This window comes from Antechinus flavipes, chromosome 4 (genome assembly GCF_016432865.1).
Source record: "Antechinus flavipes isolate AdamAnt ecotype Samford, QLD, Australia chromosome 4, AdamAnt_v2, whole genome shotgun sequence".
NCBI classification, from domain to species: domain Eukaryota; kingdom Metazoa; phylum Chordata; class Mammalia; order Dasyuromorphia; family Dasyuridae; genus Antechinus; species Antechinus flavipes.
This window is the reverse complement of record NC_067401.1, coordinates 443,101,367-443,114,500: the sequence shown is the minus strand read 5'-3', so window position 1 is coordinate 443,114,500 and position 13,134 is coordinate 443,101,367. Positions and strand designations below refer to the sequence as shown.

Here is a 13,134-nt window from a genome sequence, read left to right as displayed (position 1 = left end):
TGATTCTGATTTTACGATTAAGGAAATTAAGGCTTAGAGAGAAATGTGATTGGCTCATAGTTTGTAAGTGTCAGAGGCAGGATTTGATCCTATTTCTCTATGATTCTATTCTCACATTTATTCCCTTAGATGAAACTGCCTTGACAGCTCTTAATTCTGAGCACCTTGCTCTGCTGAAATTTTCTTTAGCAATGAATTCTATTCAGTTGAGTGATTCACTCTTTTTGGTTCTTGCTCATTTCCTTCATTTTGCACATAGCTCTCAATTTTTTGGACTTCTAGAGAAGGCTTGAGAAAAGAAAAACATATCTATGTCTCAGAGAAGAAAGCTTGGAGTGAGAGGCCCTGGTTTGGAACTGACTGTATCTTCTATGAGGCCTTAGGCAGGTCACTTCTTTGTTCTATGAGCATCACAGATATAAGCTTGTTCTTCCAGCCTGCCTCGATGAGAATGTGAAGTAGGTGCTCTAGAAGATGACAAGCCTTTTATAAGAGCACTATCATAGCGCAGGGTGTCCTTGTGGAGTTGTTGAGCACAGAATCATGATTTGGAAACTGGGACTTTTCTCAGATCCCCTTGGGTCTCTCATTCAGCCTGGTGCAGTTATTTTGTTTACAGGACATCAATAGCTTTGCTGAAAGTTAAGCACAAAAACACACCAAAAATCAACATGAATATGGTCAAGGTGTTGACATTTTGAAAAACTTCTTTTACTATAGTATATTATATACTTATAATTCATGGTTGACTGTAGAAACAAGTCATTGTTGGATCTGGAACATAACTGACTTTCTCTACAGTTTTCTAATGACTTATCTATGGTAACTCAGAAGTATCAGATAGACCAAAAAATCTTTTAGGCTCACGAATTATTGTATTTAAGGCTGGAAAGAGCCATAAAGATCATCCAGTTCAGTGTTCCATTTTATAAATACCGAGAAGACAAGAGGCTCACAGAAGGGAAATGACAGTGAGTAGTAATTAACCTAATCAAGATTTGAACTGAGTTGCTTAGCCTATAAATCTGTTGCTCCTTATCATATTACTTAATAGAGAATGAGAGAGAGAGACAGACAGAGAGAGACAGAGAGACAGAGAGCAATTGATCCAGATCCAGAACTTGAACATTTGTATAAACTGCATGCGATTGGGAAAAAATAAAGACATACATTCTTTCTGCTCTATGTGTTTTTACAAGATTCTTGACTTACATAAATATTAAAAGCTTATTTATGAAGGTTATATAAGTGAACAAATATATGATTAGAAACCATGAAAATACTAATGCTTCCTTATGTTTTATTTTTCAGAGAATCAACCATTTTCCAGGAATGGGTGAGATCTGCAGAAAGGATTTCTTAGCAAGAAATATGACCAAGTAATTGTATTTTTGTTGTAATAGAGAAAAGCTATTTGGAATCTTTATTGTGAACATGATAGTACTAAATTACACTAAATCACATCAACTCTAAAAAATAATGTTTTGCTGGCAAGAAACATTTAAATTTTTTCTCTTTCATATGTCAAACACTGTCTGCACATTTGGTAAATACTTGTTTGAATGCCAGTCTAAAAAACTTCCAATGACTATGATTTGTTGGCTTATTTCAAAAACTATTCAGGACCTTGCCCATTTCCTATGGAATCATTTAGCATGGTGGGAAAACATGTTAAAGGCTAATGATATTCATTTCTCATATTGAATGAGTGTCAATATTTCTTTAGGATTCTTGTACGGTGTGTGAGCACCTGCTGTTTATTCCTTTTTATTCTTCTAAGGGTGCTTAGTCATAAAGTGAAAGGATGCATTATTTGCCCCTTGAAGAGATGAAGATAGCTCCTTGTTACCAAAAGGATAAAATGCAAGCTAGCTCTTTGGCTTTTAAGACCTCTGTCATTTGGCTCTGTCCTGCCCTCCTAGTTGTGCTTCCTTTACATCCCCTATATTCTAGATAGTTCCCAGCATCCTGCTTACATCTTCTTTGTTTTTGTGGATCCTCTTGGCTCTCCTCAATTTCTTCTGTGCATACCCTTCGCATCTTCACCTGTTGTTCCTTCTTTCCCTTGGAGTATCAGCACCAGAGCTGTCCCCCATGTGAAGTCTTTCTCTGATATTCCCCAGTTCAAAGGGTTCTCTTTTCCCCCAAGTTCTTCTAGAGCAGAGGTGTCAAATACTCAGTCCATGGCAGCATCCTACAGTGGAGCCTGAACTAGATTTTAAAACAATTGGGAAATATTAACAAAAGTAGATAGAACATACATGACATTCCATTTAAAATTAAGATCACTAATTTAGAGATTAGTGGTCCAGATTAGTGGTTCCTATATCCATTTGAGCACTTGGTTCCAATGTGCTTGGCTCCTGTTGCACTTTACCTAATGCTATACCTCTCTGTGAACACTTTGTGCCTCCTTTATGGATTGTAAGATTCTTAAAGGAGGAGGATTATATAGTTTTCATCTTTATATCTTCTATTACTTGCACACAATGGGGGCCTAATGAAATTATTGAATTAAATTAAATCTTTGACTATTTAGAATCAAAATCTAGGAAGTTTTAAAATACTTAAAACATACCATAGTATTTAAGAAGCATTTTTCTTTTTCTTTTTTAAGATGAATGTTTTTCCTAAGCCATTTGTTAATTTATTTGCAGTTGGGCTTAATTTAGACAGGTAATTAATTAGAATTACTTAATAATTTTAAAACATTTCTTACAAAATTTTAACTTCAAGAGCTTGATATGTGAAAAGCTACAGTTAGATCCTTTGAAACTCTCAGCTCTAGTGTCTCTTATCTTTATCTAGGGATTACCAGGAACACTTCTGTGGGCTCACCCCTTGTGAGGAAAATACTGGTTGGAATTGATCACTTGTGATGAGGATAATGAGTGGAGGCTAGCCACTTGTTGGGAATCTCCCAGGGGCTTCATGCCTTGAGGAGTGTGATCTAGATAACTACTAAGAACTTCTCCAACTTTAAGAACTTAATGACTCACATTACCTTCCTATTTCATATTTTCCCTAAAAAAAAAAAAATAAAGCCTTAAAAGTGCGTTTCCCCTCCACCACTTCAGCAGGAAACCAGAATTATTGTGGAGATCAGTGTTTCTAATTGCCGGTGGACATTTCCCTGTGACGGGACTGCCCAACTTTACTGATCTTCGGTCACGTTCCTTTCATTGTGACTCTATCTGAGGTTCTTTTGGCACAGATACTGCCCTGGTTTTTGACATTTTCTTTTCTAGGTGAGAAAACTGGGGACAAAAGGTTTAAGGGACTTGCCCAAGAGTCTGAGGTCGGCTTTGAACTCACGCAGACGTCTACCTGACCCTAGGTTTGTGCACCATGGCGCCACCTAGTGGCCCGTGGTGCCTCAGTGTGTGCATTATCTAGTCTGCTTCCTGCCACTTGTATTTCTCCTGGCTGCCCTACCACCCCACTGCCTTATTTGAAGTGTGTAATGAACTCCAGCTGCCTCTTTTTTTGAGACTTAGTTGTGCTGCTTTTCCATCCCCAAAGTGGTCCAGGTTGTAGCTTTTTAGGTAAGATTGCCAGCTCTGGCTGCTTTGTTTTACACCTGTTTTGCGGACGATAACACTTAGAAATGCCCTTTTGTTTTCCTGGTTGTGGTGAGAGGACAGCCTGGACAGGCTATTTTACAATGCACTTAAAAAGTCAGATCAGCACCTTCATTAGCCCTTGACTTGTAGATACCCTCCTCACCCTTTCACCACCACCATCCTCATAAAAGTTAATAGGTGCTTAGATCCAAAGGTCCAATGGCACTAAGGAGTCTGATAATTTGAATTATCTGAGTATGATGGTGGTCAACATACAGAGACATGCAGTACCATTGTCAGGGTCAAATGAGATACTGCATAGAAGACCCTGTTTTGCTATATTATTATAGTCTATATACTTTTTTTGAAGTTTGGTAAGATAACAAAAGACATATGAAAGGGTCCCCAGGGAAGAGCATTCTGAAGCTGGGCAGAGGAGATCTGGCTTGAGTCTCTTATTGACTCTTTTAATTTTAATTAAATCCAGCATTTATTAAGCATTTCCTCTGTGTGAGGCACTGTCCTAGGTGCTAGAAAAGAAAGGCGAAAGGAAGATGCCCTCAAAAAGCTGAAAATTTAGTATGTACCCAAATTAGTATCCTGCAAGGCAAAATGCATTGAACACAAAGCAAACACTGTAAGAAATTTAATCAGAGAAGTTGCTTCCCTCCAGAGAGTTCACAAAAGTTCACAAGTGCTACTGTGAAGGATGTAGCATTTGAGCTGGGTCACAAGTGAGAGCTGGGCTCCATGGGATCCTAGCTGTGGAGATGCCAGGGACTTTAGGGACGAGCCAGTGTACCTTCCTATCTCCCTCCACACTTTTTTTTTTTTTTACAGATGAAGAAAATGAGGCTGGTGATATTCAATAACTTGACCAAAGTCACAAAGGGGGCAGGAAGAGATTGGATTTGTACCCAGGCTTCCCAACTTCAAACCCAGGGTTATTTCCACCCCGTCTGCCTCTCAAATACCTAATAAGACGAAATGCCAGATTATTTTATAGTTGATGAGAGGGAAAATGACACTTTATCTGCTTGTTCTCCATAATAACTTCTGAAAATATATCAGGAAGATAATTCTACAATCCTGTAGCTGCTACAGAACTTCCCAAAGTTTGAAAATACATGTGAAAATACATTAGTGGGAGAATAGTTTTCCATCTAATTTGAGAGCAAGTATTTGAGAGCAAGTAATTAAAAAACTCAAGTTCCTTCTGGAGGGAGAGAGCACATCCTTCTCATCTCTGCCCTAGTTCCTGAGGCAAGTCCGAGAAAATCCCAGAATGCTAGAATGTTAAATTTAGAAGGATCCTTGGAAGGACAGAAGCCCTGATCCCTCCTTTGCCATCACCCCTGACAGAGTCACCCCGCTTTGGCTTGAGGACCTGGGGGGGGGAGGCTACCACTCCATTCCATTTTGGGACTTTGCAGAGTGTAGGGAATTTTTCATGACCTCAAGCCTAAATCTGCCTCTTCACAGTTACCACCTGTAGTGGGGCCCCTTAGGCCAAGCAGAACAAGCCTAATCCCTTTTCCACGTGACTGCCCTTTAAATACTTTAAAGTGGCTAAGGCAGCTATCATGTCACCCTCTCCCCCTCCCCCAAGTCTATCTTCCAGGTCCTTCAACCAATCCTCACATGGCATAAGCTGGAGGCCCTTCATGCCATGTGGGGCAGGGGGAGAGGTCAGTGCTAGAAATAACGGTTTGAGAGTCATCTGCATCGAGGTGATACTTGAGGCTTGTCCAGCCAGGCTTCCAGGCACCCTGCATGGGGGCTTTGGAGAAGGAAAGAATGGGTTTGATATTTGAAGCCCTTCTTTGGCTTGGAGCCCACATAGAGTCTAGCTTCTATTCTACAGAGAGTCAAAGACTAGAAATGTCATAATAATAGCTTTAGGCTAGACTTACATCTCAAGCCAAGATTTCTTCTTAGAGTTGTGCTATAAAACTGCTACATTTTCTCTGAATTAATTTTTAAATGTTAACTTAATTCTAGAATCCATCATATTCCTCATATTATAAAACGAGGCTATGTATTTTGTGTGTAAAATATTAGTATCCCCTTAGATCTTTAATTTGTATCTCTGTAAATGTATTTTTTCATTTAGAAGCCAGGGTGTGAAATATTTTCATATTTAAAGCTCCTCCTATTCACCCAGGAATATCGAACATTTAAATCCTAGCCAGTCTCTCATTCAACACGACTCCATGGAATTCTCTTTGAAGATAGAATGATTCTATATTAGATGAACAAATAGTGACCCTGTATTACATAAATAGAGGCAACCAAATTACTTGTTTAAGGTCACCTCCTAAATCTGGGTGGGACGAGGGGAAAAACAACCACTGACACTACCAAACTCCCCCCCCTACACGTCTGATTCTGAAATTCTCAAGTCTTTTTTAGAGACCAGCCCACAAACTTTCCTTGAATATTTTCTGAGGATGATTCTTGCCAGATTACCTAAATAGATTTCAGCTCTGATTTCTTTTTTGGTGTACATTTTTATTTTATATTGGACTTGGCATTTTTAAAGTTGATACTGTACCATTCAAAATGGGACATCATGAATTTTAAAATATACTGACTTAATTTTATCTTTAGTCTAATCTGATTTCATAGTCTCTATATCTTGTGAAATATGTGATGATTCATTAACAATGTTTTATGAATAGAAAGAAACATAATAGTTGATATGTCTGTGATGGCATCAGGTGATTTTTATATAATTGTCAGAAGAATTGTCGGGATCAGTCTATTTTACTGAATTTGAGAGCTCCTTGGCTATGTTCTGAGTCAGAAACCTGTGGTTGGCAATTAGTGGAAGCAGAACTCTGGTGAAGTTCTCTCAAAGAACCATGTGAAACAATGTGAAGATACCTCAAGTCCCCAGGGAGGAAAGGAAATAGGATTCATTCAAGGGACAATGATTTGTGTCCTCCTCCTTTTAATCCCCACATGTATTTCCTCACTCACAGTATACCTTATTATTCTTGGCTTTTAGTTTCTTCCTTTTCTCAAAAAAGGATACTTAATTATAATATGATTCATTATCTTTGGATGAAAACATTTCAAGTCCACAAATATTTAGTAAGTATTTACTGTGTGCTGTGTGTGTTTGATAATATTATTAATCAACAGCATTCTTCCACAATCATTTTATTGAAAGGGGGCCATGTGGTTTAGCCAACAGAGATGTCAAACATCAGCGGTCTGCACAATTCTAGAGTGCTGTCCCAATCAGAGTGAAATATAATTGGGAAATGTTTGACAAAATAAACATATCTACACACACACACACACACACACACACACACACACACGAGAAAATAAAAAATAGGGGAGGGGAGGTGAACTGGGACTGAATCTAAGAGACAGAGGTGAGGAGGGAGTACACCCAGGCCCATAAAAAGTATTGAGAAGGCAGAGAAGGGAGAGTTATGAGTGAGGAACAATGAGTTGGCCACTAAGGTAGAATTGTAGTGTAAATGGAGGGTACATGTGGTGAGAAGGCTGAAAAGGGAACAAGGGGACAGAATGGGAAAGGCTTCAAGGGATGGTGGAAGTCACAAGGAGCCACTGGAGCTTGGAAAGGATAAGGTGATTAGATGCAGACTTTGGGGAAAACCTCTATTGAAGCTCTGAGGAAGATGGATTAGAATGGGAAGAGGCTTAAAGTAGGGAGCTCAATCATGAGGGGATCTTGAGGTTCTGAATATGCAGTAGATAGAAGGGGATATGGATAAGAACTGTTGTGAGTTAATAAATTGGGTCCAAGTGAGAGTGTAAAAGTCTTGTTAACTGGGAAGAAGGGATGCCCTAAAAGTCTTTGGGAAATTGGGAAGATGATTTGTTGAGAAAGAAAATGAGCTCTGCTTTGGACAAGCTGAGTTGAGAATATCTACAGGACATATCTAATAGGAGACATCTAATAGGAAATTCGTGATGAGCTTCTTAGAGAAATCAGGGCTGGAATAGATTGGAAAGTCATCAACATGGATTGCTGATTTTACTTTACAAAGTTTGCAGAGTTTGCAAATTACTTTACTATAAAGAATCAACATATGTAATGCTAGAAGGTAGGTATTACAAGTAATGTTATCCCCATTTCATAGATGGGAAACCGAAGCTCAAAGTGACTAATGACTTTCTCCTATCATCCTGGATATTTAGAACAATATTCCAAACCAATTTGTTCCTGATTCCAAGTTCAGTGCTGTTCTTGTATTGCCATAACAATAGCTCACATTTTTAAAGTGTTTAGAGATCATCAAACTCTCACCTAACATCACTATTATGTGAATCAGTGGTTCTCAAAGTCTGGAGCAGAGCATCCTGGGAATCTCTGAAATCCTTTCAGAGAGTCTACAAATTCATAATTAGTTTTTATTTTTAATGTGATCAATAATCTATAACTATAAACCACATAAACAAAAACTCTTTGGACAGATCCTCAATCATTTTAAATAGGATAAAGATATTGAGAACCAAAGTTTGAGGACCACTGATGTAAATTATCAATGCCTGGGTTCAAATCCAATTTTGGACCTGAATAAGTTTCTGAATTCTTATGCAAGTCCTTTGGTATCTTCTTTTTGCTTCATGTTTCTCAATCTCTAGATCCAGGTGGATCTCTGAAGCCCCTTTTAGTTTAAAGTCTGTAATCTTATGATCCTGTGATTCCTATTTTCATATAAAGAAATCAAGACTCGGAGATAATAAAGGATTTCTCTAGGTACACATGGCTGAGCCTGGAATCAAATCCAGGCCTCTTGTGACTTTTAGCATCCTCCTCACAGCATTTTTTTCTCTTTTCTATTTGTGTTGAGTGCAGTAACAATCCCAGAGGCAGAAAACTTTTTTCCAAAGGTTTGAAAAAACTTTTAAAATGTTATTCTTTTATTCACAGAATGATCAAGTGTAATCCTCAGGAATATACTTTTATTCCCCGAACATGGATCTTCCCATCGGAATATACTCAGTTCCAGAATTATGTAAAAGAATTGAAGAAAAAACGGAAACAAAAAACATTTATTGTTAAACCAGCAAATGGCGCAATGGGTCATGGGTAGGTCAGCTTGAGCCTTGATATTGAACTGGTACGCATAAAATGCATTTGGGGAAAAAAAATCTCTAAGTAGCAAATTGTTCACATTTGTGGCTGGATGGAGGGGTGCAAATCTTTTAAACTACTGATATGAAGGTTTAATGGCCATGTTTTCCATCATATTCCAATATTCTTTTGTATGTCAATTAAAAAAGTAAACAATTCAAATGGGAGTTCTATGCTAGAGAAAGAATTGCCTTCTGAAAATTTTTCTATAAATTAAAAACAACAAAAATACCCTCAGTTTCCATAATTTGATCTTTGATGTTCTAGATCAGGTAAACAGTAGTCAGGATTATGAAATCCATAATAGTCAGGATTATGAAATTTAGAAAGGGAAATGTGGTCTTGTTTGTTAAGAATAGTTCCTCTTTCTCATCATCATGGGATCTTAGAAAAACATGGGAAAAACATGTTCAAGTCTCCAGGAGCAGAAAAGTGATTTGAGAACTCAGAATGTAGTTTAAACTTTAAATATTCTTGTTAATTATTTTGAAAAGAACTTTTAACTCATATCTTATTTGCAAAGAACACATATACATTTAAAATAAGGCTTTTTAAATTCTATTCTTTTTATAATTTTTAACATTAAATCAATATTTCTAAACATCTGTGGCAAATATGGCTACTTCCTTTAGAAAGGAGATTGTCACTTACATGGTTTTGCTAGTTGTAGATTCTTCCCTGCCCCCCAGTTTGTTGCCTCATTGCTGGCCTTCAGGGGATGCAAGTCTTTCTGCACTTAGCTTAGCTGGGTCCATCTCCTCTGCAGGGATGAATTTCAAACCCTTCCAGACACCAACCTGACCTAGCCTTCTAGGTAGAGTAACGTCACTTCCACCCCATGATAAGACCTTGAAGTGTTTAGGACTTTGAAAGAGAATGTTTAGCTTATCTGTTCATAATGCTATGAAAAGAGATAATTCATAATGTAGCTGTCACATATCCGGGGGTTCATGGTCGCTTCTTTGATTTGTTTACAGAATAATCTAAGGCTTTTAATACGAGGTACTTAACGATAGCAAATAAATGTTGAGTCCGTGACAATATCACCATTATTAATTTTAAGAAAATGGACATTTATTTGCTCAGTCATGTTCTTAGAGATGTGCAATGTCAGTTGAAGTTTTAATTCCATTGACTGAGCAGAATTGACTCCTCCTTTTGCCAGTACCAGAGGAAATATACTCAATTCTAACAAATTGAAATGCTCTGAAATGTCCTTGATTCACATGATAAGGAAAAGGCGTTTATTTCAATAATGCAGAATTACTATATTAAGCCTTTTCTTTCCTTTGAGAATATGCAGTGATTTTTTTCAAATCATTTTTCAAGAGAACCTTAGCAAGGAATCATGGAGGAAAATAACCTTCTAGTGCTTTACAGTTATAGGACCCTTCTCTTTTGAACATGTCTGACCATTTATTTGTGCCTCATTTCATGTTATCTTTTTTTTTTTCTTTTTCAAATCCAGGATCTCTTTGGTAAGAAATGCTGAAAAGCTGCTTGCTCAGGACCACTTAATTGTCCAGGAATACATTGATAAGCCTTTTCTTATGGAAGGCTACAAGTTTGATTTACGAATTTATATTCTGATAACATCCTGTGATCCATTAAAAATATTTTTATATCATGATGGGCTTGTGAGAATGGGGACAGAGAAGTATAGTCCACCTAATGACACAAATTTGGTAAGTGGTGCTAGGGTGAATATATATCCTTAAAAACAAAACATAATGCTATGTGTGCTTAAGTGGAGATAAAGTGGAGATACATTTTCGATTGTACTTAAAGCAATTTTGGTCTGAGACAAAAAGCATATATGTAAAAAATTCTTTCAAGTGATACTTTATCTCATTATGATTATATATTGGAACTTTTACTAACCCTTATACAAGTTGCCAACAGTAAGATATTGCTTATCCTGGAAGCACATATAGTAAGTCTTTCAGTGATGATGTAGAAGACAAGATCTGATGATCTTTTTCATTGTCTCTGTGGCAGAAAGAGAAAAAGGGAGAGGAGGAGAGGGTGGAGGAAGGGGAGGGGAAGGGAGAGAGAGGGGAGGGGGAACTGAAAGGGAGAAGGGGGAAGAGTGAGAGAAAGGGAAAAGAGAGTCTTTTCCAAAATTAATTGTGATAATAATTATAAGCATGATTCCTCTTTTGTGAGGCATCCTGCGCTGGTGGATAGAGGGTTGGAGAATGAACCAGTAGGAACTGGGTTCAGAATCTCATCTCTCTCACTTTTTAGCCATTTGACTGTGATTTTGTTGTTCTGTCATTTCCAAGTATTCATGACCCCATTTAGAGTTGGAGTTTTGGGGGGCAAAGTTACTAGAGTGGTTTGCCATTTACTTTTTCAGTTCATTTTATAGATGAGGAAACTGAGGCATACATGGTTAAGTGACCTGCCCTAGGGTCCCATAACTAATGAGTGTCAGAGGGCAGTTTTGAACTTGGGTCTTTTTGACCTCAGCCAAACAAAACCATGAGCTACATTTACATTCTTTGAGTCTTAGGTGTTAATAGTAACTCTAGGACTCATGGCCAGCTGTCACTCATGGCCACCAGCTGACTGGTGATGGAGGAGCTTTTTGTTCTTTCTTTTCTTCACAGTCATTTCCATGACCTCTGGAAGGATTATAACAAGGTGATAATGTGGGGCCCTAGTTTTCCTAGATGATGAAAAGAGTTTGTTATAAAACGAATTGCCTCTTTCCCACTTTTCATTTCTTGATTGTAGTCCTTCAATTTTTTTATCCTTAAATGTACTTGGGATTATTTTTTACTTAATTGTGTCTCTAGCCAAGCTTTTTTAAAACTGATTTTTCCACCATTGCTTCTTTGTCTTATGATGTGAAACTGCTCATAACCTTCTACCATTCTTATTCAAAAGTTTTGCAAATGTTTATATCCTAAACTTGTGTTGGCTTTTCTGCCAAATAATTCTGATTGGTTAAGGAGATCACATTTCTCCCCCCCCTTCTTGAGGCAGTTTTAGTTTTTTAAAACCTCCTCATAAAGGTAATTGAGAGCAGGGATTCAGCTTTCTTGAATACAAAATAATACTTTTTCTACTATGCCTCATTGCCTTTCAGAGATTGTATTGATATTCCAATTTTTGATACAGTCATCACTTCATTGGCAAAGAAAACAGACAATTATTTTTTCACCAGTTATTTATTAACTACTTACTAAGGGCAAAGTCACCATGTCAGTTCCTGTAGAAGATATAAAGATGAGCTTCTTGCCCTTTGGGAGTTTACAGTTGAACAAGAGACTTAAGGCATTTCCCCAAATAACTATCACAGGAAGTAGGATGTTACATTAAAAAGACACAAAAAAGGGATTAGAAAAATTCAGAGCAGGGAAGTCACTTTATTTCTGGTGGGAATACAGAAAAATCCATGGATGTAGAAGTGGCAATCTTGAAGGAAGAATAAAATTTTGTGAGATAGAGATCACTGGAGGACAGCCTCCTGGGATCAGGCAGCAGCAAGTGCAAAGGTATAAAAATGGGGAAATATGAAGGCATTTTGAAGGCTGTATTTTGCTTGAACCTGGACACCTTATATGGTTAACGATGGCAAAGCCATTTTAAGTTTTTGATCATGGGATGAAATTATTGTAGTTATTTGTTAGGAACATGGCTCTGCGATGAATATGTAGGATGAAGTTTATTAGGGAGGGTCTTGATGGGAACATTGATTATGAGATTACTGCACTAGTCCAGGAGAGAGGTTGAAAAAGCCCTTGGCCATAGAAATGGAAGGGCAGCTTGTGGTATTCCAGAGACAAACTAACTTTCTCTGAGTTGGAGGACCTAGGGTTAGTGGTTAGGGCTGTGTATGAGGTGGATTATAACAGGAGAAGCTTTCAAGATTGGATGATTAGGATAATGTTGGCACATTCAGAGAAGTAGGGAATTAATGAATTATAGATTATATGGATTAATGGAATGTAATGGATATGAATAGTTTGTGATGCCAGTGGGAAATCCAGATGGAAATGTCCAGTCCATGGGGAATTAGAAATGTAGAACTTCAAATAAAGAAAGGGATCAACACTTTTGAATTTATTACTCGGCTTCAAGGGGCTTAGTGATTATCCTTATGAGTCTCATATTCATTTATCTTCTAACCTGCTGACACAGGAAGGGGTGCCCCTCTGCCCTTTAAGATCCTTTTTCATTGTTTTTATCTTGAAGGACTTTTTTCATTCTTTCAGGTAACACTTCATGTTTTGTAAGAACCTGAAGGGAAAAGCGGTGTTCTGCCAGTGGTTTAATGTCCTTTTAGGGGGGAATCTAGCTAGAACTTTGTAATTGCATAGCAGTTACTTGATCATAGAACAGTCAGCTCTTTGCAGGTTGTTGCAGACTTTTCATGCCCTCCATACTTGCTAGAAGTGAGATTACTTGCTTCTCTCTTGTTCTTGTTGATTGTTCTCTTAGCTG

The 13,134-nt window shown here is 37.7% G+C and overlaps 1 protein-coding gene across 4 annotated transcripts in view; it reads left to right on the top strand.

Moving 5' to 3' along the window:
* Window positions 1-13,134, top strand: part of TTLL7 (tubulin tyrosine ligase like 7) — a 354,831-nt gene that overhangs the window by 76,584 nt on the left and 265,113 nt on the right. For all 4 annotated transcript variants that reach the window (XR_007953864.1, XM_051999183.1, XM_051999182.1 and 1 more), the window contains exons 5-7: window positions 1,312-1,379; window positions 8,479-8,637; window positions 10,151-10,367. Coding sequence is in view for 3 of the 4 variants with exons in the window: in XM_051999183.1 (XP_051855143.1) it covers window positions 1,312-1,379; window positions 8,479-8,637; window positions 10,151-10,367 (444 nt within the window). In the remaining variant the exon portion in view is untranslated. The remainder of the gene's footprint in view (window positions 1-1,311; window positions 1,380-8,478; window positions 8,638-10,150; window positions 10,368-13,134) is intronic.